Source organism: Archocentrus centrarchus, chromosome 20 (assembly GCF_007364275.1).
Source record: "Archocentrus centrarchus isolate MPI-CPG fArcCen1 chromosome 20, fArcCen1, whole genome shotgun sequence".
NCBI classification, from domain to species: domain Eukaryota; kingdom Metazoa; phylum Chordata; class Actinopteri; order Cichliformes; family Cichlidae; genus Archocentrus; species Archocentrus centrarchus.
The window spans coordinates 19,970,672-19,996,290 of NC_044365.1; the positions used below are offsets into that span (position 1 = coordinate 19,970,672).

Below are 25,619 nucleotides of genomic sequence, written 5' to 3' on the forward strand. Positions count from 1 at the left end.
TGTCAAAACGACAAGGAGCTGAAGTTGCTTATATAAAATGACTCGGTTACACAAACCTTATGTGAAGCAGGTTTCAGATACCATCAGTCCAGCCCTTTGAACTTAACTCTCAGCCCAGCTCTGCTGGCACTGCTGGGACTCTTTTCCCAGCAGTGCCTGTGTAATGGGACACTGCTGAATGATGCTGAGAGGAGCGCACCAGAGCAGTCATGGCCTGTTACACCTGACTCGCTCCTTACTGTTGTTAGCTTGTCTTCTCAAAGCTAATTTGTGACACTATCAGATGCATCGGTTGCTGGCTACTGGATGTCCTCATGCTAAAGATAATTACTAAAACCAATTACTTGGGGCTAATAACTTTGCGAGTGTTCCTTATTCTTGATGTATAATACATAGCAGAGGCGGCCGGGGCACACAGGAACAACATCCTACTCTTGTCTGCTGCTGCTGCCATCCACAACTGATACTCAAGCATGTCAATGCACTTAGAAAAGAGTAAGTATGATACTGACATTTGGCTTTTTATATTAGTTGATGCACTTTCTTGATTTGCCTAAAGATGTTTGCATCTTTTACTGCCTTCCTAAGCTTAACAAACATAAACATGTCCAGGGTGCTTCATTTGGATTTCTTATTTGCAAACTTTGGGAGTGGCTCAGCAGTAGCACAGTACAGGCAGTGTGGATACCATGTGTGTGTGTGTGTGTGTTTACATGCATATGTGAAGGTGTAATCTATGCTTTATCTTTACCATCCATATGTCTTCGTTCGCTTTGTGCCTTATCACTACCAGCCATCAAAGGTCAGTAAAGATGAATATTAAATGCTTAATTTGTAATAATTTAGCAACATTTAATTCTGTAAAGACTGTAACTTATATTTAGTGTGTGAAGAAGTTAATTGATAGTGAACTCTTTGCAAGATTTGGCATTCCATATTGTCATACTGCTTGTACTTAAACCAAAAAAAAAAACCCAACTTGTTAAATGTTGCTAACAAAATCTGTGCTGATGCTTTCAAGTGCCACCTATTCACATAGGTTTATTCGATTTGATGTTATGAGGATCTTTTTCTGTGTCTTTCCATTCACAGCCACTTGCTTCACAGTATTATTTTCCCAAGTTCATGCTGTCTGAGTGGGAGCATCTTGTTTTTTGACATTGATGAGCCCAGTGAAGCAAATTATCTTTGCTTGTAGATGAGCAAACTTTGTGTGCCAAGGTTAAAATGAAACTTTAACCCGTTCATCAGTGTTATAGAGTAGCCTCAAGTGGCCAAATGTCTTGATGAGAATCACTCAGATCAAGGAGTGCTCTGCTGCATGTGACTTTCTTTTTTAATCCTAATTTTACTGAATTTTCACATAAACAATAAAATTTGGCATGACACATTTTTTCCGAGCACTTTAAAAACGGGATTATTTGTCTCAAAACCACAGCAGCAACTACATGATGCTCAGCCATACATCTGTACTTATTATTTGTGTACACAGACCATGGTTAATGCCACAACCCTTAACAGCTAATGAAAGGTGACAGGCAGCCAGTACTCTGGGGCACACAAGGTTAGATAACCCCATGCATACAGTCGCAAACACACGCACACTGTCTCCTCTAAAGGGCTACTTCCTTGCAGCTTGTGATCCTGTTGGAGGTGTCCACTGTGAGTCCTTAGGTTTCGCCCTCCCCTCTCATGTGTCACAGCATGTTGACACACATATGCAGTGATGTATTATTGAGGATGTCTGCGGATTACTTAGGCACTGTTGTACATTATAAGTGCAATTACCTACACAAGGATACATGTATAGGAGTCTAATTGCTCTACATGGGCAATGGCTGATGAAATCGCTGCAAAATAATGTGTCTGTCTGCCTGTTTTATCTTGCTGTATGGAGGGATCTGTGCAATTTAAATCATCATAACTAGCTGAGATAAAATAACTGCAGGACCTGAGAATGAGATAGCACCCTGGGTGGCAATCTCCTCTCACTACAAAATAAAGTGAAAACTGATAATAAAAAGAAAAATGGCCTTTTGCATCACCGTGCACTCGAGTGCCTCTAACCAGCTTTGTTTTGTGCATGAATGGGCGTCTATATGGGGAAAGGTTCATGCTGCAACACTGCCTAATTCCTGCTAATCCCACTGTATCTCCAACCTCTTAGAGATAGCTTCCAATTGCAGCCCCACAGCAGGGGAATTGCCAGTGAGATTAGCTTTCGTTAACTCCTCCTCTGTTTGTTACACTCACTACCAGGCCGGGCTGGCCTGCCACTGCTAACCTTTTGCACAGAAATGGATTAATTGTTATTTTTTTGTTTTGTTTTTTTTCCCAAAATGTGCTGCATCATATTTGGAGAATAATGTAAGTTTTATTCAGCCAGCTGTCCTTTTATCTGTGCTTTAGCTTTATGGATGTTGATCTTTGAGTTTTGGGTGCAATACTGTGAGGACAGATGGACACATTTGAAGAATACGTGAAAGAGGTGCTGTTTGGGGTTTTGGCTGTAATTCCATTTCATGTAATTATTTGATTGATCTGCAGAACTTGAACTTTCTATTGCATGTATCCATGCAAAGGTAGCATATGGGTTTCCTTAGTGTATTTAATAACATTTATTATTATTGTTATTGTTATAACCTTGTCATTTTGAATATATCTGGATAAATCACTTCGGTAATTTGATGTCAAATGATATCAGCTTTTGAAACTGGGAATGTGTTTGATTGGCCCTAAAGGTAGGAAACACACACCCCTCTGAGTGTTTACAGAAAAGCTGCGACTTCAAGCTAAGACATCCCATTTGTCTGTAACAGGATACTGATGAGCGCACATGAAGGCGAGCATATCTACTGCCTTTATTTCTATGTATTTCTATGTTTTTCTGCTTCACCCTGCTGACAATTAAAGCTGTTTCCTATAGCTTTACTATTTACAAAAGCTATAGATGGGTGTTAAATCTCCTAAAGACCCAAATTAACCCCCAACTATATTTCATCCCTGGATTATCCTCAAGTTAAACACTTCCAGTTTAATTCCCAAACAAACCAGCGTGAACTTTGAACACTCATCTGATTAAGTTTCAAGTGTTGAATTTAGACTTTAAAGAAAGGTTAAAAACATCTACTGTACGTTATCTACTTGCACAATAGCTTTAAATCCCCTTCAGCTGAGCTCTTTACTAATGTGTTTACTCAGTTCGGACATGGATTAATAACAGTATAGCTGCTCTAACCAATGCATAATGCAGGTCATATACAGTACAATCATCTCTCCCACTTGCCACCTGCTTCTTCTCTATTACTGATCCATGTGCGTATGTTTTTCCCATTCTGCAGGAGATCTCTCCTGAAGATGTTTCCACAATCAGGGAAATCGATTGTCTTTGACAACTTTCCAGATCCAACGGACACCTGGGAAATCATCGAGACAATTGGTAAAGGGACTTATGGAAAAGTCTACAAAGTGCTCAATAAAAAAGATGGAAGTAAAGCAGCTGTGAAGATACTGGATCCCATCCATGTAAGTTGAGTTTGTCACATCTTTGAATTTAGGTGTTTTCAGTCTAATTGCTGCGGGTCACCTAGCCATGCAGTCTCGCTTTACAAATGGATTGTTCTGAAGAGCTCACTGAATTTGAATGTGGTACTGTAATAGGAGCATCATTGTTCCTCCACCTTTATGCCCGTATCTCACATTAGAAAGATTTCAAAAATCTGTATTTTTTGAAAGAGTGGTTGTAAAACAGCTAACTGATCATCTGCAGAGGAACGGTTTATTTGAATAGTTTCAGTCAGGATTTAAAATTCAACACAGTACAGAAACAGCATTAGTGAAGGTTACAAGTGATCTTCTTATGGCCTCTGACAGTGGACTCATCTTTGTGCTTGTCCTGCAAGACCTCAGTGCAGCGTTCAGTACTGTTGACCATAATATTTTATTACAGTGATTAGAGCATGCCATAAGTATTAGAGGTACTGCACGGCCTCTGTTTGTTTTGGCGAGGGCCTCAGGTACTGATGTAGACCTTCCTGCATCGTTCTGTCTTGGCACGGGGGGTTTCCACAGCTTCTTGGCCTTTGATGCAGGTTGCAGACACTTGGGTTCATGTCGCCATCCTGTGTTGTGATGTTTGGACTCACCACACTCCTTGGTTTCTGCTACTCTCTTTGTCCTTGTTTAGGAGTCTGGATGCTGACTTTCACTGAGGTGCTTTTATTCTTGGTTACTTGTTTGTAAAGGGAAAAAAAAATCTTGTGAGATGAGCTGGGCTCACTACGTTGGATTTGGGAGGGATCACTTGCATGTCCTCACAGGTGCATGAATACAGGCACATATGTGCTCACAGACATGCACACATGTGCGGATATGTCCTTCAATTCACATATTAAACAAACATGTAGGAATGTTTTCTTGCATTTGGGCAATATTTCTAAAATTAGAAACATCTTGTCTCAGAATGATGCTGAAAAACTAGTTCATGCATTTATTACTTCTAGGCTGGACTATTGTAATTCATCAGGCTGTCCTAAAAGCTCCCTGAAAAACCTTCAGTTTATCTAAAATGCTGCAGTGAGAGCACTGACAGGGACTAGAATAAAAGAGCATTTTTCTTCCATATTGGCTTCGCTTCAATGGCCCCCTGTTAAATTCAGAAGTGAATTTAAAAGCCTTCTTCTTACATATAAGGTTTTGAATAATCAGGACCCATCTTATCTTAAAGACCTCATTGAACCATATTACTCCAATAGAGCACTTCACTCTCAGACTGCTGGCTTACTTGTAGTTCCTAGGATATTTAAGAGTAGAATGGGAGGCAGAGCCTTCAGCTTTCAGGCCCTTCTTCTGTGGAACCAGCTCCCAGCTTGGATTCAGGAGACAGACACCCTCTCTATTTTTAAGATTAGGCTTAAAACTTTCCTTTATGATAAAGCTTATAGTTAGGGCTGGATCAGATGACCCTGAACCCTCCCATAGTTAAGCTGTGATAAGCCTAGGCTGCTGGGGCTTCTCATGATGCACTGAGTGTTTCTTCTTCATTCACCTCTTTTCACTGTCTCTCTGTTTATACACCACTCTGCATTTACTCCCAGCCGGTTCTGCCGGAGGTTTTTTTCCGGTTATAAGGGAGTTTTTCCTTCCCACTATCGCCAAGTGCTTGCTCACAGGGGGTTGTCTAAACGCTGGGGTTTTCTCTGGAAACAAAAGTTTCCATTAGATTACATTTAGGCTTTTAAATATTGTTCATAGGAAACATATACTCCAGCTGGTATCAAAAAATGAACTAAATGAACTGAAAAACTTACTGAACAATAAAGAGTAAAGGCCCCGACATCTCAGAAAGGAAGAAAAATCTTTACTTTGGGGAATTATAAGATACATGTTAAAAGTTCTTGATTTGTAAGTATATTCACTGAAAAGTAAATTGCCAGTGTAGTCTGACTCATTAGCTCTGCCCTTGGTAAGATAAACATCACTCTGCTCGGCTTTATTCTCACCCTGTGAAGAGAATAAAGCCGAGCAGGTTGGAACCACCTCAAGGGAGATTCTTGTAACTATTCTTCCCATCTACAACCATCAGCAAATTATCTCAGCAAATTGCCTATGATGATATCAGTTCAGCACTATGATCATTTTGTACTTGCTTTGCTTGTGGGGAGTTTTAGCACTGAGCCAAAACTCAAATTTGGCACTGCGGCAGAAGTGTGTGAAGAAAAAAAAAACTGGCCTAAAGCAAATCAGTTTGTCATGCAGCAGGGAAAACATCCTCGAACATGACACCGTGGGACAGATCCATCCTATATAGCAGACATTTTTGATAATTACTAGATTTACCATTTACAGAATTTTACTTAGAAAGATGTGTTACATTTCTGAGGATATAAAATTTGGCATGTTCGTGCCTTTCAGACAGATACTAACTATTCTGTTTTGAGTCTACATTAAAGTGTATGGTTCATTTTGAAGCTTTATTGAGCAGCCATTCTCATCATTAAATACACTCTTCAAATCTCATTAACTTTGAGGGGAAATTTGTTTCTCATTATTAAGAAAGGATTTTATGCAAAGTACTACTGAGGACCATCTTTACATAATCTTAATGACTGTGTTGATTTTTTTCACATATAGGACATGCAGCACACCTTTATTAAATTGGTTCTGCTACAACATAGTTGATTTCAAGTTGTCTTTTTCAGGGGAATACTCTTTTTTTTAAATGAAAAGTTATGTGTCATCCAGCTTTAATGTAGCCTAGGAGTTGGGATCATAGTCAGAAGTCATAAGACAAATGTGTAGATTTTGTAGTACTGCTACTGCAGATGTGTTTATTATGGTGTGTACTTGTATTTATGGTATAGTACTAGATTTGTATGAGATTAAATTATCACCAGAACAATTTACATTATATGCTAAATCTTCCTGTTCTTCCAGCTTTAATAGGAGTGCAACATACAGAAGAAGAGTATTCCATGATTGCAGTAATGCCCTTGATATGCCCTTTTTGTCCACATTAAATTGCAGAATAAACAATGGAGGCTTTGCATAGTGTCCTAAAGTCACTCACTCTGTTTTTCTGTGATCAGATCAGGCAGCTGATGACGCTCATGATATTTAAAAAGGTTGCGAAGCAGCCAAATGCAGAGCTTTTCAAATGACCTTGCTGAACATGGATAGCCTGTGAGTTAACCTTGCGTTTAACCCGAAGTCATCATCGGTGATAACCCGAACCATACGCTATCAAAATATGTCATATTTGTTCTTGTTAAAAATTGTTCTCTCAAGTCTTAGAAACCTGATCTATGGTCACCACCTTGACTGTGTAACTGTGAAGTCACCACACCTCTGTCACTGTTTAGACAGGCATGATCCTGTATCATCCTGATTGATAGGTGTCACCACTCAGAGGAAAAAAAACCAAACAAAACTCCTCATCACTGCTGATGTAAGAATAGAAAACGGCAAAACAGGAAGAAAAGGAGTCACAGAGTTTACTCCTAAAAGTATATATTTATATTTATTTACATTTTATTTATTTATATCCTGATATTAGTTGCATATTTTTGTACATATGCATAAAAACATCCCAAATGAAAACCTGGCAGGTTAAAATGAGCTAAACATGAGTTTGTAGGTGTTTAAATGTGTCTGTTTTGTGCACTCAGCTGGGCTTTGCTCTTACTTTTCAGGATATTGATGAGGAAATCGAAGCAGAGTACAACATCCTCAAAGCTCTTTCTGACCACTCCAATGTGGTCAAGTTTTTCGGGATGTTCTACAAGAAGGACATCAAATGTGGGGATCAGCTGTGGCTCGTACTAGAGGTAAGAGCACAAACTCTGCTGTGTTTTTGTCACAGGCAGATTTGACTTAGCCTTTTGAGAGCCTATACTAAAGGTGCTGATTGTTCTACACACAGGAAGTCCTGCCAGGTATGCGCAGTGGTCAGGGATTATGTAATAGTTTTAGCCACAACGAGCAGTCTAGGAGTTTACTTATAGGCCACCTGGGGGATTTGGTCGCAGGCCAGTTAGTATCAGGAGGGCGGGAGTTAGCTCGTGTGTTGTGGGTGCCCTGCTGAGAGCAGCACAGCAGGGATTTCTGTTAACAGGAGCTGTCTTTCTGAATTAGTTTACATACCTACTGTATAAAGTTGAAGCACAGGTTGAAATAACCCTTGTTGTAGTTGATTTCCATTGAGATATAATACAATGTAATTGCCATTTTTGTATTTGACTTTGCTTGCTGGCACCTGCTGATGCACGTGAATGGCGACATGCAGCCGTGATATTTTTCATGAAGGTTCAAGGGGACCTTGGTGCTGCTGCTGCCGGTTTCTGTGCACCTCAAAAAGCCTTTCTGTCAGATCCCCCCCCCCGTTCTCCATCTTTCATTTTTTCACTGGCTGTTGTAGCCCTTTAGAAATGTCAAGCTCCAGACAAACATGTAATAGAGGTCAACCTCAGAGGAGAGAAAGTGTTTGTAGGGTCCAACACTGTGTCAGATATCGGTTTTCTTTGCCTTTTGGCGGTCGGACCTTGTAATTTGTGTTCCTGCTTTGATAGAGAGCAGTACAAACCTGGAGATGTCTAGTAAACACTGTCAGCAAACTCGAGGAAGTTTAATAAGAAATGAAGCAGCCATGGCCCAAAAGGTCTTTGATGTGGTGTTTCTGTTGACTGAGTATGATGCAATGTGGCTCAAGTGATGGAAATGTTGGTCTGTAGGTTAATTAACCACTTTTTCTGAGAGATCCCATCAATATAAAGTGCTGCAAAAGCTCAAATATGTGGTTCTGTGGTTCATAGATGTCCCTCGACTTTTGAACCAGCCCAGTAATCAGGTCAACATTCGTATTTGTTCAATAGTTCATGACCAAATCAGTTTAGTGTTAAGAAACATTATTGGGAAAAGATATTGACATTGTAGTGCAGTGTTTCAAATTTGTATTCAAGGTAATGTAGGTGCTCTAAACAAGTTCCCCCACAAGTTTAGCTTAATGGAGTCACCCCTGAAATATACTGGTTGCATATCTGTGATGTTGCATCTCCAGTGCACTTTTTTCTGTCCATTGATTACGTTCAGATCACACCAGGAGCAGAGTTTCTAGAGTTGGTATTGTATTTTGAAAATTGACAGGATTCTCTGCTGCTGAAATTGGACTGATACTTGATATCGGCAGATCCTTGAAGCCAGGGTATCGGATCATAATTGGAGAAAGTTGGTGTGCTGCATCCCTAGTTGTGCTGATGTTATTGTTGCTGGTACTTAGATTGAAACAAACCTGTGTAAAAACATGTTGCTTAGACAAATGAACCTCTTATCCAACAAAAGAAATGATGCTAACCTTTAACCAAAGCCCCATTTCCCCAGGCCATCTACAACTCTACCCCCTTCCTAAACAGCTAAACTCAGTCTACGTAAAATAAATAAACAAAATAAATACACAGATTCATTTGTGACCAAATGAATCTGTGTATTCAGAGAGGTGAGGAAAGTCAAAGAGAGGTGAAAACTATCCCTTGACTTTGAACTATGGTTCATTTGTATAAAAAAAACTTTGAAAAAGTGCAAATGCATTACATAAATGAAGGCAGAGGGGATTTCCATTTTTGTTTCTTATATTGTTCTTCAGTTACACTGCCTTTTTTTGTTAGCAGACTATTCAGCTGAATGTGTTGTACACTGAACCTTTTTCCACTGTCAGGTACAGCAGTGCTGGGACACGGTGTCCATATTTCAGTAATCCAAGCTCAGTGGGCTTCGCATCGACAGTAACAGTGTTATGCTAACCCAGGAGATAGTTTTCACCTCTCCATCTTGTGTTTCCTTCCCCTTTCATCACTATCCTTCCTTCTGACCTTTGCAGAGGACCCTGCATTTACTTCTCTCAGATATAAAGATGCTGAACCATCAGGCGGCACCCTGCTTTAAAGAAAAACAAAGACAGTGCTATTGGGTTATTTTTGTTGTTTTAAGTGTTAGATGAATTTATCTACCAGGTCTTATTTCCTGTGAGTAAAACTACAGATCTGTTGTGACTGCTGTTTACTCCCTGTGGTTGCATATCCACTCAAAATTTCCCTTGCAAATCTTCAACCAGCAGTCCAAATACGGTGGCTAATCCTCAGGCTGAAATCACTGCCTGACAGTTTAGTAAGTGGCTGTGTTGGAGCTGTGTGTGTGTGTGTGTGTGTGTGTGTGTGTGTGTGTGTGTGTGTGTGTGTGTGTGTGTGTGTGTGTGTGTGTGTGTGTGTGTGTGTGTGTGTGCTCTGAAGTAGATGCATATGGGGTTTTAGCAGTAAAAAGACAGGAAAGCAGTGAGCGAGGTGGTCATTCACCATGGTTACTGCCCCTCCTTTCTAAACTGTAATTTTCCATCCTTTAGCTGTGCTGAGAGGAGCCTTTCTCTGCCCTGCACTGACAGCAGACCGCTCATTATGAACAGAATTCATACAAATTGCATCCGCTACTTTGTTAGCCCTTCACTGGGGTCTGCAGGCTTTTGGCTTTGCCTCTGTCACGTGCTCCTTTATCACAGCAGATGTGGGCAGAGATGAGCATGCTTTCATGTATGAAGGCCTAATATTGCTCACATAGAGCTTGAAAATACTTAAAAGATAGTGAGGCTGGAGCCACATTTAATTCTCTGATTGGAAATAAGGAGCTGATTTTGATGTGCATGTCATTTGTGAGACTTTAAAAGGTCTTTTTTATGTTCGCTGTCTTCCATTAAGAATCAAAAATGCTAAAATTCTAAATTGAAATTGATTCGCTCTGTGGCGGTGTTGTATTTTTAATTCTGCATTAATTGGGGTCCATAGCCTGGGGAAATTAAGACTACACATGCAGCATATGTGTAAACATCCAAGGTAGCCACTGTTACCAAATTCAGCAAAACTAAGACTATAAGGAGCCAGATGATAGACATTAGGTTATCATGTACAAGACTGTTGTTGTTGTTTTATTTGGTATACAGGTTATAGATTTTTACAACTGGTGGATGTAAAGAAGCACTCACAACAATCACAAATAAAAATGAAAATGTTAAAACAATAATTGTTAAAAAGCAATTGTTCATTTCTATTTTCACATTCATCTAGTTTTTTGTTTTTTTTTTGTCAGATCCACATAGAGCAGCTATAGACAGTAAAGGGGCCGCATGGGGCTCCTGAGCCACAGGTTCAGGACCTCTACAAAGATACGGTATTTGGAGCAAAGCTGTGATCTGTGACAATCAGTGAATTGTGTTTAACAGAATCAGATTTTACAAAAAGAACATCCTGCTGTGTGATAAAACACTTAAAACTAGCATTTTAGACCATAAACCTATCAGGAAAGTGTTTACTGTGGTCATAAATCTAGCTAGAAGTGTATCGATTCTCTCAGACTTTACAACTATTTCATTCTTGCAGCCACAAGAGTCACCACCTGCTGGCCATGAGAAATAATGGCTGTTTGAGGTCTTCACTTCCACACTGGCAAGAAATCTTTTATACACAGTCAAGGGTGACAAAACAAAGCAAGCTAAAAACAAGCTGAAAAATCCAAACCTTTTTGGTGATGTAAAGTGTATGACTGCACATTGCCCATTACTAACTCAATATGCAGATCAGACTAATTCTATGCAGATGATCCACTGTGTTGACTGCTAAAAGGAGTCGCTAAAAGAGAAAGAAGAAAGAGATATCTAAATATTTTAAAGTGCAAACTTTCTCACGCTCATTAAACAGCGGTCAACAAAAATGCTTCTATTCACTTTATATTTGTGGAAAATTAAATTTAGTCATTAGATGATAAAAGAAGTTGGCTATGAAGAGTCTTTGTCGGGAGCAAAATTGCATCTTTAAAGAGTCTGTCAAAATTGATCTTGAAGAAAACATTCATTAGCATTGTATTTGGGGGGAAAGGTAAAAATGAATTAAATAAATAAATGGAGGAAAATCTCTTGAGGATCCTCATAAGTAAGCTTATACAGCTTTCCCTTTCACCATGGCACAAAAACTGGAACGCGCAAGACATGGACTTGAAGGATCAGGAGTAGCTTAATCAGGGTACATCCTGGGCATGCTGCCAGTCTATTGCAGAGCAACAGAAAATAACACAGTCTCACCTCCGCACTTATGATCAGTTTAGAGTCAACAACTAACCTAACCCACATGCATTAAGACATGTATTCGGATGTAAGCTTTGAATCAGTTCACAGTTTCCTTAATCATAGAATCGGTGACTGAAAAACACATTTTCTCGTCCCTTTTTTTTAAACTCCTGGCATCATGCCACATGGCGTCTTTGTTGGACTCTCCTTTTCCTCTGTCCTAACTCATCCTCTTAACCTCTGCACTCGTTAATTGACAATGAGGTTTAAAATGGTTTTCCTCTATCAGACTTTTCAATAAATGGTGCCAGAAAGTGGACACCTCAGCTATTATTCCCGTGTAAATGATAAGGCCACAATAACAATGGGAGTGCTCCTCTCTGGAGATGGTCCAGCATGCCCCACACACACACACACACACACACACACACACACACACACACACACACACACACACACACACACACACACACACACACACACACACACACACACACACACACACACACACACACAGGGATGTGCTTGTTCAAGCATGGTGCAGCTCCATATATCCATCAATAAATGCGGTAATAAAAAAAATGCAATGTAAATTTAAACTCATACGCAATCGCACTGTTCATGAAAGATGGCTAAAGTGAGCACCTGTGTGTTTAGTTTGTTTCATCTTTACATTTCTTTTATCTACTTCTTTGCTTGTCTTTGATGCACTACTTACATTTACATGACTAAACAAGCACCTGACCTCATTTGTAATGGAGACTATCCCACTCAGTATTCAGTGTGTTCTTTTGTTTCTTCTTTGACATGATAAGTGAAATAGAAAACACAAATCTTAAACCTTTTATGTGGGCAGTCTTTCTTCCAAGCAAAAGCAAATCTGTGAAATTCATATCTACAAAAGATCTAACTGCTATGAATTGCCTAGAAAAATATGACTCATGGTTTGTAGGACTATCAGCTAGAAAAAGAATTAGAAGAGCTTTTCAAGCATTTTTGAAGCCCATTCCTGGTATACTCTTCAACAATGAGCAACATGTCAAACTGATTTTGGTTTTTCTGCTCCCTGCAATGATAATCTAAGAATCAAAATGAATCTGAAAGCTAATCGCCTCTACTGTACTATACTGCAACAGGTGAAAGACCACAATGTAAAATCCTGAGAGCCTAACTGTACAGCCCTCCACTAAGCAGAGAAAGCTGCAAAAGAGCAGCTAAATACTACAGTTGTGTCAAAGCTGCTCGGGTTTTGCAAAAATGGTCAAGGTGTCCTTTGGCCTTTCAGCCCTGTAATGCACTGGGTTACCATCTTGTCTTATGTGGACAGCCAAACGGATTCAGCTGCTAAACCTTGAGAGTTTTAGTTCCTTCTTTAGATTGATCTTGTTAATCAAAGGCTCTCTTTCAGTGATCTTAGTTTGAGCTTTTAGATAACGGTGAAAGTGCCCAGTTGTAAAGGAAAGGGATATGCTTGATTTATAATACAAGAATGCAAACAAATGATCATTTTTCATGACTATTTTACTTTCATAATTGTTGGAAACACAAATCAGAATTTAATTTAAAATCTAATTAATTGCCCAGCCCTTGTACATTTTGGTGCCTAAGACTCAAAAAGTGGTTTTAGTGCTGACACCTTAGCAGGTTTTCATGGTTAAAACTAACCCAGCAGGTTTCAGTGCTGGAAACCAACCTAAGGAGGTTGTAAAGCCTAAACATGGCCAACTAGTTTCTGCTAGTTAAACCTAACCAAGTTAGATAACCATTTGCTCATCTGCCTTCACACACATATGAACTTGAGTGGCACCCCACCCTTTGCAGCTATAACAGCTCCAGCTCTTCTGGAAAAGCTTTCCACAAGGTTTAGGAGTGTTTCTGGAAATGTTTGACCATTCTTCCAAAAGTGCATTCATGAGGTCAGACACTGATGTTGGACAGGAAGGCCTGGCTCACAGTCTCTGCTCTAATTCATCCCAAAGGTGTTCTATTGGGTTGAGGTCAGGACCCTGTGCAGGCCAGTCAAGTTCTTCCAGAACAAACTTGCTTATCCGTGTCTTTATGGACCTGCTTTGTGTGTTGGTGTGCAGTCATGTTGGAACAGGAAGGGGCCATCCACAAAGTTGGGGGCATGAAGTCTTATTGCTTCCACATTAAGAGTTCTTTTCACTAGAACTAAGAAGCCCAACTCTTCTTAGTTCTAGTGAACAACCCCACACCATAATCCCCCCTCCATCAAATTTACACAGTGCAGGTACACAAGTACCGTTCTCCTGGCAACTGCCAAACCCAGACTTGTCCATCGGATTTCCAGATAGAGAAACTTCATTTATTCCATCCTTAACAGATAGTTTATAGAGCCTAAAACTTGTGGTTAAGTTTCAACAAGTCAATTTTTTGTGCCTAGACCTGACCAGGTAGTCTTTGTGATGATTATATCTAACCCAGTAGTTTTTGGTGTTTAAACTTAAGAAGATAGTTTTTAGTACGTAAACCTAACTAAGTAGTTTTTGTTGCCTAGTCCTAACCAAGCATTTTTAGTGCCTAAACCTAAATATTCACGTTTTGGTGCCCAAAGCTGAATCAAGTAGTTTTTAGTACACACTCTATAAAGTTTTGGTGGTTACACCTTAACAAGTAGTTTTTAGTGCCTAAACTGAACTCTTTACATTTTGATAATTTTATTGTCTGAACTACTTGGTACTTCAAACCTTAGCAATTATTTTTGATACCTAAACTTAATGAGTAAGTATTCTAAGAAACACAATGACTTGTTGAAATGCTCAACATTAAAGTACAAAGACAGTGTAGCAATTTAAAGTGAACCAAAGTGGACATAGAGTAGTTTAAAATGAAGGGTCATAATTTATATTAAAGGCTGAGTTTTCTTGTCAGTATTTTTTTTTTTTTTACACAATAATGTTACAATTGTCTGCCTCTGAAAAGAAACCTTCATCTAGAGGTATCTGAATATCTTTGCTCAAGCTCATAGAAAGGTTAGTAAATGTCATTTAATCCACTGAGCAATTAAATAAAATCAGCTATGAAGTTTCTTCTATCATTTCCTCTCTGCAGAGATTTGGGTTTTCACCACATCTCTAATAATTAATGTACATGTCCGGCATCACTTTGTGGTCACTGTGGCTAAGGTGAGAGCACTAACATTTAGCTCGCCTAAATCCGGGACACCGGACCTCTCATTAATATGGATTCCTTCATCTGCCCTGTGTAATTTAATGATGACAGGTGATATGGCAGCACTGATGTGGACTGACGTCAGGGACGGCTCATTGTCAGAGTGCTGTGCTGTCTGTGAAAACCTCTGCGGTATTCTCTGCTTAACTGCAGTTTGTCTGCATGTCTGATAGCAGAGAGGAGAAGTGATTAAGCTTCCTGTGTGGCAGCTGAGGTACATGCCATCCATCCTGCAACAGTCCTCTGCGCTCCTGATGAATAGGTAGATTGATAGGCAGATAGAAAACAGAGACGAGGCACAGCACTGAAAACTTATGCAAGTGCGTAGTCAAGGTCAAAGAATTGCTACAAGGATTTCAGACCAGGTCCTATCCTCTCCTTGGGCTAGGATTTCTGTTTGAGGTTAACATGTCTGGCTGGAAAGTGAAATGATCATAACAGAAAACTACTAACAAGAGACAAAATTTATTTGCGGTATTAAATAATCACTGAAATGCTCCCGCAAAGAGAGACAAACTGCTACAAAGAGACACCGAAATGCACAAAAGAGAAGCAGCCTTGTCTTTTGTGGCTGTTTTGCTCTTTTTCAGTGTGGGCCCCTGCTCCACCAGTTCCACCAGTGGCCTTTGACATGGTTTTGCCATTGTCTTGTTTGGTTTTTTTAAATTTCAAGGTTTCATCTTGTGTATTTTTTAAAATAAGATAATGACTGTCCCAGAAAATTGATTTTATTCATCTATATGTTGCATTTTCTGTGACTTCTTTGGTCTCGGATGAGCAATGAAATGTTTTCCCCACTGAAACGCTGCATCCAGATGAACAGAATCAGCTTTCTGGGATTGCCTTACCTACATTACTGAGCATCCATCAAGACACAATAATAACTAGCTCATTAAAAAAAAAAAAAAAAAGCTTTTAATGCTAAAACACCACCCATCCATCTATTTGCTGCTTATCTGGGTTGGGGTCATGGGGCAGCAGTCTAAGCAGAGATATCCAGACCTCCCTCTCCAACCCAAAATACCTCAGCTGGTGGGGCTCAGGAGGCGTCTGAGTCAGATGTCAGAACCACCTCAACTGGCTTTTTTCTGATGCAGAGGAGCAGCAGCTATACAAATGGTCTCCTCCTCACAATCTTATTCTTTTGGCCACTAACTACAGTTTATAGCTGTAAGTGAGGATAGGAATGTAGATGAACCAATAAATCAATAGCTTCATGTTCACGTGCTCTACCAAGCTCCAGAAATTTACTGCTTTGGAAAACTTCCCTAATGGGATTATTTGCTGCATCTATCAATTTGATGTAATTACCATTAGAGTATCTTTTATATTTATTATGCTTTACACTGTTGGATGGACAAAACAAGCAATCTGAGGATACTATCTTTGTCCTTCAGTCATTTTATAGACTAAAGAAATCAATAAAATCAATAGAGCTGTCAATAATTGCAATAATATGTATTTGTAACCCTAAAATTAACACATCATCCCTTTCCCAGAGAAAATGAATATTAGACTACGAGCCTCATTGTGAGCTTCCACGTACAGTATTTGAAATGTGCATTAAAAACTGTAACAATGTTTTTTAGTATATTGTCTTCAGTAACCCCACCGCTGCATGTTTATAGGCTAATTTGACTTTTAAGTTACAAGTGCGGGAAATGAGCGACACAATTAAAGAACAACAGTGCAGCATAAAAACATATAATGCAAATTTCCTGTCTACCAGAAAATGCTAAGGATGTTTTTTTGCATGCTAAATTGCTCATAAAAAGTTGGATGATGCATGTGTAGATGATATCTTTTACCATTCGGAATAAAAGCCTCTGTGTTTACAAACAGTGTTCATATGCAAACAGCTGCCATTTCTCTTCACTTCCAGCCCCCCCCCCCCAGCGCCTGTGATTGACATGGTAGAGCTTTTTATTTTTCATGCACCTCTGGCATCTCCCAAAGAAAGACCCAAATTAAGGGTTATTGTTGTTGCCAAGGCAACCTACTGGGTAATTTTCTGTAATTTTCCGGGAGGGATTGCTATTGACAGTGAAGTCCGTATCAAGATGCTGTATACTGCAAGAAAACACCTATAAACACACAAGTCTTTTTTTGGGCCGTTCCGCCGCAGTGAGGAATGTCCCATAAATGGTGTATAATTTCTAATATAAATCTTGGCTTTGTCTGAATACATAAGATTATTTGCTTTATTTGAGCCCGCTTAGTCATCACCGCATAGATTAAACCCTGCATACAAAATGTACATTCTCTCCCACTAAGCTGCCTGAGAAAGATAAGCCTCTAAAGATTGATAGAATTACTTCCAGCATCCCCCTTTTCTTGCTGTGAAATCTTATGATCAAAACATTTCACTCTGTGCTGTTTTGCCGCATGAAAATTCTGCATATCTCTCCCAGAGTTTGGCATATTGTATAAGCAGAGTGTGTGCTGACTCATGGTGAGTTTTCCCTCATTGTCCTCTCCTTTGTGGATTTTTTTTTTTTTCCCCCTGATGCAGCTCTGCAATGGTGGCTCTGTGACAGATCTGGCCAAGGGCATGCTGAAGAGAGGAGACAGAATGGATGAACCCATTATTGCCTACATCTTGCATGAGGCCCTCATGGTAAGCTGCTGCATGCATGAGGGGGAGACAATGGTGTACCCCTGAATAAACGGTGGGGAGTAGGGGGGTCACAGGCAGGTGTTTATCAGGGGGAAAAAAAACCAGAAGCTGTTAACCTCTTCTTTTCACAGGGCCTGCAACACCTGCACATCAACAAGACCATCCACCGTGACGTCAAAGGCAACAACATCCTACTGACGACGCAAGGAGGGATCAAACTCGTGGACTTCGGTGTGTAATGTTTGCCAGTTTTGGCGCTATCCTCCTCCGATCAGCGAAAAACACTTTATGACTCTATTTAAGAGAAGAGGGTCAAATCCATTACCTTCAGCTGTCTGACAAATAAACTGTGACGATAATTAGTTTCCTTGAGAGGCTGGAATACATTTACACAACCTGACAAAGTGCCAGATGATTATACTTTTCCATTTTGCCTCAGACAGCAGAGGACACTGCTGCTGCTCACCCCTATCATTTCACTCATTTGCTTTTGGGTTTTCTTAACCAAATGAGGCTCGCCATAGCTCCTGGGCTCAAGGATCAGGATAGGCAAAGTGATTTCGACTACTTTCAGGAGATGACTCACTCACCCCCCCAACAAAAACAGCTGCCTGTTTTCATTACAAATAAAATCCCCCACTCCATTTGTGTGTAGGTTTGCATTTACTCCTGCTAATTGTGGGCCTCTCTTAAAAGCCTTCTTCTAACAATGAAGCGCAAAGTGCACAGCTTTTATACAAGAAGGACGAGAGGGTGGGGGGGTATTAATGGAATCACTTGATATTTGAAGTAGCCAATATTGAACGAGCCGTTGACGCCAGAGCAGCTTCTTCCTCTTCGCGTTGCTATCACGGAGATTCGCAACACCTGTTTATTGTTTGTTTGATGTTTACTGATGAAGAAGATAGAGATGTTCAAACTGTGCAACCAAAACTGTTACATAAGTATTAATATAATTAAATAAGAATATGTGACTCTTCTGATGATAAGAATCCTAGAATCTGGTATTCTTAGTCTTTTTGTGTTTTATTTATGAGTACAGAAAATATTTAGATTACAAAATATCAGTTGCGAATAAGACATAAGATATTGCTCAACAGTATTGCTTACCGCATAAACTAAACTTACTGAGCCTTGTTTAAGGTTTCAGTTTTAACATGTCATTGAAAGTACAGTGCTGTGCAAAAGTCTTAAGCCACCCCTCATTTCTTTATTTTTGCTTCCAAGGAGCCAGACTTAATTTTTTTCTTTTTTAAGCGGCCTTGAGTAATAGTTCAGCACTGTCTGTCTACAGTCATCTGTAAAACAGGGAGGAGGCTGTGTCATAGTCTGGAGCTGCATTTCACCCAGTGGTGTTGGGATCTTATTAAAATTGATGGGATTATGAATGCAGAAAAGTATCATCAGATTTTGATCCACCTTGTAATTTTACACCTGTCAGCATGATCCCAAATGCACATGCAGTAAAAGCATACCTGGATAGAAAAACACACTAACATTCAATAAATAGCTGCATCTATTTCCCATTTTCCTAAAAAAATATAAAGAAATGACGGGTGGCTCGTGACTTTTGCACGCTAATTAAGTAATTGTAATCAAACACAATGGGCATGGGGTTTGAGATTTAAATGATGTCCTCTATGAAAGAAAGAAAGAAAGAAAGAAATAAATAAAGAAAGAAAAAAATAAAGAAAGAAAGAAAGAAAGAAAGAAAGAAAGAAAGAAAGAAAGAAAGAAAGAAAGAAAGAAAGAAGAAAGAAAGAAAGAAAGAAAGAAAGAAAGAAAGAAAGAAAGAAAGAAAGAAAGAAAGAAAGAAAGAAAAACCATGTTCAGCAGAAACTATCTGGTGTCTAAGAGCAGGAACATGAACATGTTAGCAGGCAGTCATGAAAAGCTGTCAAACCATAGGACAGACAGCAGACTTGAGCCATCACAAGTGACCTTAATAATAAGACTGAAGGGATTTAAAGTTCCTCTGCTAAGAACAGCATTTAAATATTTGTCAGTAAATTTCAAAATAAGTGCCTTGAGGCAACTGTTGTTGTGATTTGGCACTATTTTTAAAAAAAAATGAATTAAACTGAATTGAATTGAAGCCAAAAATATAATTACAGATGCCCTGCTGCCACCTACTTGATTTTTTGCCCTCTACAGGTTATTCAAAACAACAGACTCATTAACACTTTTTTCCTGAGGCTATTTGGACTGATTTAAACTTTTTTCTTTTATATATATTTATTTATCTGGTTATTTATAATTAGTTGCATCACTGACAAAAAGTCAGAGTTGCCCAGATTTGAAGATACTAAGATTTTCCTTGGGACTGACCAGGATGGACAAGATTAGAGTACATCTGAGGGACAGCTCAGGTTGAGCAGTTTGGTGGTGAAGTCAGAGAGGTGAGGCTGAGATGGTTTGGTCATGTATAATAGAAACACTGCACAAACACCTGATTCAGATCTAATAAATTGTTAATGTGCTGACCCAACAAAGACAGATAATGGTGTAGAGAAAAGGGCTTCACCCACCCACACCTTAAAATTAAAGAAATTTAGTTATATTGAAAAGCTTTTAACCTTAGTCTAAGCAGGTTATGGGTTTATCTATATAAATCCATTAATGTTTATGTACTAATTTATTATAAATATAGCACTCTAAATTAAAAGGCTACAAACTGTCAGAGAAGATACTGTATCATACACATTGTCTGAAGCTTTTATCTGAAGTCATTGCAATCCTGGCATCTCCGACAATATCCTGCTATTATTTGTGTGTTATATCATCTCTTGCTTATTTAAGAACATCTTATCAAGTGTTTGATGTTTCTCTGGCTGAACCTGTAATGAATGTCCCAGATAGTAAGGATACCGTATCTCTGGAAAGAATTTATTACCTACAAACACTTCCAGTTAGACCAGAGAGCAGGTTTCAGTTCACCATGTTTAGTGCTAAAATCATGAAACCCTGATAGGAAGTAATTGTGTTTAATGTTATGACACTTTATCATCAGTAAATTGTTACTGCATTCGCTTTGAGATATAAGAAAAATTACTGTACAGCAACGAGCCGCTGATCACCTTCGCAGTTAGCTTATCTTCTGCAGTAAATATTTGCCACTGTGTATGTCTGTTATCTGCTCACACTATAAGTGTGCTTACTGTTCAAAGCTAATGCATGTGGAAGAATTTAGGAAAGGAGCTAAAGGAAGTTGCATTAGAAGGAGAAATAGGGTTTGTCTTGAGTGTGAGATTAACAGAATGCTAGAGAAGAAAGATTTCTGGTGTAGAGCCACAAATGTCCTGACAGAAATCTCTCAGCATCTACTGGATGGTTCCCATTGGATGAGATCTTATTCCTGACTTTTCCTCAGTGTCCTGGCAGATCAGAGTTTTAATTTGTCCTGTAACTTATTATATAGAATTGGAAGGATTGACATAGTTTTGTTTGTTACACGTATACTCAAAATAGCTTAAGTTCGCAATGCTGTCAACTAATAATCACTTAATAATAAAACTTAAAACCTTGCACATGCCCATATATCGCCATATATCCCTATCTTATCCTTTCTTTCAATATTTAAGTATCACCACAAAGCTGCAAAAATGGTAATAGCCTTTCTACTAGGTTTGGGTGGAGTGTCTTTTTTCATACCTTTATGCCTTTCTGACATTACCAAGTATATGTATATTAAAAAAAAAACCTAAACGCTTAGGTGGAAGTCACTGTAGCTGTAGACAACAGGTTTTATCCAGCAATTAAAGTTTGCTCCACTTGCTATAGAACACTAGAAATACGAGACTAATTATTAATGTCATCAGTGTACTACATGGGTTCACTGTTGGGTCATGACGCCACCTGTCACTATCTGACAGCTTCCCCGTTCCTGTGCCAGTGGTGACTTTAGAAATCTACTGGCCACTGTAGAACTTGGCAACATTTCCTCCACTAATATTCTACAAGGCCATCTCCATGAGGCTGTCTCTGCTGTAAATCATAATGCTTGCTGTGTTGCTGATAGATCCTCACTAATCTGAAGGCCTTTCATTGTTAGCTTCTGTTTCTGGCCTTAGCACAGTTTTGCATTTAGTAATCATACTCCAGCACAGTCTCACAACCTCTAATCTTTCTGGACACAAACTTTACAGTTTGTGTGTGTGTGTGTGTGTGTGTGTGTCTTTCCTGTCTTATATTATGTCATATGTATTGATTTGTGCTCATGTACACCAACAGAATATTTTCCTCCTTTAAAAGGCAAAAAGTTCATATTTGAAGGGTGGAGGGGGTTGGTGGTAGAGTGACTCATTTTACTGCTCACACCAGAGGGTCAAGTTCATGTCATAATAAAAAAATATATTATTTTTTAATATGTCACAAAAAATGTGACAGTTTGTCCATGAACATGAAAAAAATGGTTTCTTTTTCACAGCTATTTCCTGTTTTGTTTGAGATTTTGCTGCATACTCATGTGAAGCAATGTAACAGAGGGCAGTTGTTTTTGTCTCCCATAATCTCCAACGTGAACTGAGTTCAGGCAGTTGTTGCACAGCCATACTTGAAAAAACAGATAGTTAAAAATACAAGAACTGCAGGTGACAAAAGGATCATTTGAGTAGTAGCTTTATTGTTAATCTTTAACATGAATAAGTACCATTACACTGAGCATCTAGATTGTCTGTAATCTTGTTCTAGACTGACCCTGTGAATTTCTAGCTGGTAAAAAGTGACATAAAGTAAATGTTGCATCATCCCCTGAAACAAAGGTGGCATCAAACAAAGCAGATAAAGCTCCTGTCTTATAATCTGCTGCCAAAGCGCGTTTAGCAGGATTCAAAAGGTATACAGGTACACAGGCTGAAATCTCTTTCATAAAAATAGCTCCAACTTCTTTTGTGACTTCTGGCTCGCCAATCTGTACATTGCTGAAAGCTGAAACATGAATGAGGTCTGTGACATCACGAAGGAGGAGAAACAAACGTGCGGTGACGAAAATGGTGGCGGCAGTGACTCGACTCGAGCTTCCTCGGTTCTGCGTCATGCTGGGATTAATGGTTTTTCATGTGGAGGGGCGCATGCTACACTGAGCAGCTGAAGAGATAAAGCCCCCGCAGTGACTCACTGCCAGCAAAGAAAGAGAAACAGCAAAAAGATGGACCCAAAAAAGAGCAGCAGAAGAATGAGGAGAGCTGTTCGTTCATTGGTCTCTCATGAATATTCTAATTGACGGCATTATCTCTGTGATGATTATTAAGTGTGGCCCACCAGGCTCCACTCCGGGCTAATGTAGTGGAAACAGAGGGTTGAGAGAGCTTTAATAGGGGGCTCTTTGTGTATCTGTACTCTCTTGCGCTGATATACCTCACATGCATAGCAGGCACGTGGAGGTTTGTATATACGTCTGAATCCCTGTAAAACTCTGAGTTTGTCCTCACTAATGTGGGGTGATGTTAGTGTTTTTGTGGTTTTATGTGACTGTCCCTGTGTGTGTGTGTGTGTGTGTGTGTGTGTGTGTGTGTGTGTGAGTGTCAGCCTTGTGCCTGTATCTCCCTGCCCTGCGTATCCCGGCATTTCTCTCCATCCTTGGTTTTAACCCCCAAGCATCAACAGCAACAGCATTTAAATGGGTGTAAAGAACAGGCTTTTATAATATAAAGCTGCTGACACGGTTGGAAACACATTTATGTTGTGTAAATGTCTTTGTTTCTGTTAGTTTGGGATTGTGCCGTCTGCATGCTTTTGATGTTTTGAGCAGATTTTTATGCATTTCACCATCTGGATATTTTGCCGGTACATTTCCTCAGATTACCCTTTCATCTCCTAAAAGCTTTTACGTTGCACATCTGGCTGCTAAAACACATTTTACACAATCGGTGTGCCTCTCATTCTTATAAAAACATGAAGCACAAGATGGAGACGTGGTTCTGCAGCAGCATGCGCTGCATCACTACATCACCTTTTGTTTGTGGGTTGCTGCTTTTGTCTCGAGGCTTTGCTTTTGTCCCGGTTGCCGCTCTTGATCTGGCCGGCTGCTTCAGCAGACCCTGCCCTGGGATACACAGTGTGGCATAACACTGATTCGTCTGGACTGGACCGGAGTCACAATTGTGGGTCAGCATGTTCCTTGTCAGGCACATTAACAGGCACACGTAAGGACACACATGCCCTCTTTTTCTCTCTGCAGTCCCATTTCTGCTGAATTTATCTGCCTCTGACTCGCCTGCTGTAACGTGACTCGGCCCTCTCTGGCATAAGATAATAAATCACTCAGATGCATCTTGTTCTGAGAGGAGGTGAAACGTCTCCTGCCACCAGAGTGTGTTCACTGTTGAATTTCATTCAAATGTCGTTCTTGAAATGTCAAAATCACTTGCAGTCAAATAAGAATTTGTAATTCACAGCAGTCTATCATTTGGATAAAGAAAAAAGGCACTGCGGATGTTTATGTGAGCATGTTTTGTTTTTTTCCTCCTTGTCACTATAGCGACAGCTCTATCATTAAAAGCTCCGAAAGCCATTCGGCTCTGTATCGTTTGAGCCACGTCCTGCTGTTTACTGTTCACTGTTTCCCTTTTCACGGATCATCACTTTTACCTGCCAGTGTGATCACTGTAGAAATAAAGACATGTTATTGAGATATTTTGAACTATCTCGACTGAGTCTTGTTTTCTACCCTGCAGGTGTTTCCGCACAGCTGACAAATACCCGTCTGAGGAGGAACACCTCTGTGGGAACCCCGTTCTGGATGGCTCCCGAGGTACAGTAAAAGTGGCCTATAAATGCTCCCGCAGCCTCGTCTCTTTCCACTACATTAGCCTGGAGCAGATCCCAGTGGGCCACAGTTAATAATCATCAAAGAGATAACACTGTCAAACACAATGTACACGGAAAAAGTGGAATGGGCAGCATCCATCGTTCATCTCCTGCCTGATCATGGCTGAGTGCGCAGGCAGTATGTATAGCTTCTGTAGAGACGGAGCTGCGTCCAAAAAAAAGGCCATTTTGTACCAGTCATGTCTGTTTGTTCTTTATTCTTTTTATAACCAGTTAATGTGACTTTGTCCTGTGAGCTGGGCTCTCAGCTCAGGGTTCTGGCCCATTCCATGGGTTCTGGCCCATTCCATGACACCTGACTGAAAGGCTGTTTCTAAATGTATTTCTTGCTTCACTTATACGTTAGGGACTGAGCTGCAGTTTATGTATGCTGTTATCGCTGGCTGCTGCTGCCAGTGTGCATTGACAGTGCTTCCAAGTTAGGAGTTCAGTGGTGGTGGTGGGTAGGTGAGAGTTTGCACATGAAAGTCTGTTTACAGGTCTTGAGGATGTGCTACTGTTTATTTGAAAAAAGCTCCTGTAACACCTTCTGTCCCTCCAGAGTGTGAAGTCCAATATATTGCCTCGAGTGCTGTCACTTGCATGGAATAAAAAAGAAAGTTTTTTCTGCACAATAAAAAGCCCAACTTCAAAATTGGTGATTTTTTTTTTTTTAAGTTGAATAAGCAAATATTTTAGAAAAAGTTTTAGGGTATTCACAAGTTAAGAAAACTTTGGATAGCTGTTACATTTACTAGGTAAATAAGGCCTTTTTGTATATATACAGTAGATTCTGGTCCTCAAGGCTGTGGACTAGATATGATGTATGTCATAACATTCAAAATCAAAAGCTGCTTATCTCACTAAAAGATGACAGACTCGTCTGAGACACAACCCACAGTAAATATGTCAGCATCCAGCTAATGTGGACATGCACTGCATTGGTTGAACTAATTAGGGACTTGTCTACTTGTAGCAGGACATCTCAACCTTTCCAAAAGACAAGCTCGTAAGACACTTTTGTTTCTAAGTTCATTTTGAAACGATATTATTATAGAACTTGAAACCAGGTTGTTAAGTATAAGAGAGAAACATTTATCATGGAACATCACTAGAACCTGACTGATTAGTCAGTGGTCTGATATTATCAGCTGTATTTTTAAATCACCAAATATCTGTATTGGTATTGGTCATAAAAGTCCTGTATCACATGGTCTTGTCTCATTCATATTTTGACTTTCATACTGCCCCCCTTCATCAGCTACATCAGCTCTCCTAGCTAAGGGAACACCATACGTCTCTGCATTATCAACAAGGGAGTCCATAAGTCTCTTATATGCAAAACATGTCATTGTACTTCTAAAGGCTTCAGTTCTTCTAAGTGAGACTTTAACACCATTTTCA

General features: G+C 39.6%; 1 protein-coding gene across 2 annotated transcripts in view; it reads left to right on the top strand.

Annotated features, from left to right (window-relative positions):
- Positions 1-2,234: 2,234 nt before the first annotated feature.
- myo3a (myosin IIIA) overlaps positions 2,235-25,619 on the top strand; it is a 70,870-nt gene continuing 47,485 nt past the window's right edge. For both annotated transcript variants that reach the window (XM_030756289.1, XM_030756290.1), the window contains exons 1-6: positions 2,235-2,367; positions 3,342-3,525; positions 7,191-7,325; positions 17,304-17,408; positions 17,540-17,639; positions 24,083-24,159. In XM_030756289.1, coding sequence (XP_030612149.1) covers positions 2,366-2,367; positions 3,342-3,525; positions 7,191-7,325; positions 17,304-17,408; positions 17,540-17,639; positions 24,083-24,159 — 603 coding nt within the window. In that variant the 5' untranslated portion in view covers positions 2,235-2,365. The remainder of the gene's footprint in view (positions 2,368-3,341; positions 3,526-7,190; positions 7,326-17,303; positions 17,409-17,539; positions 17,640-24,082; positions 24,160-25,619) is intronic.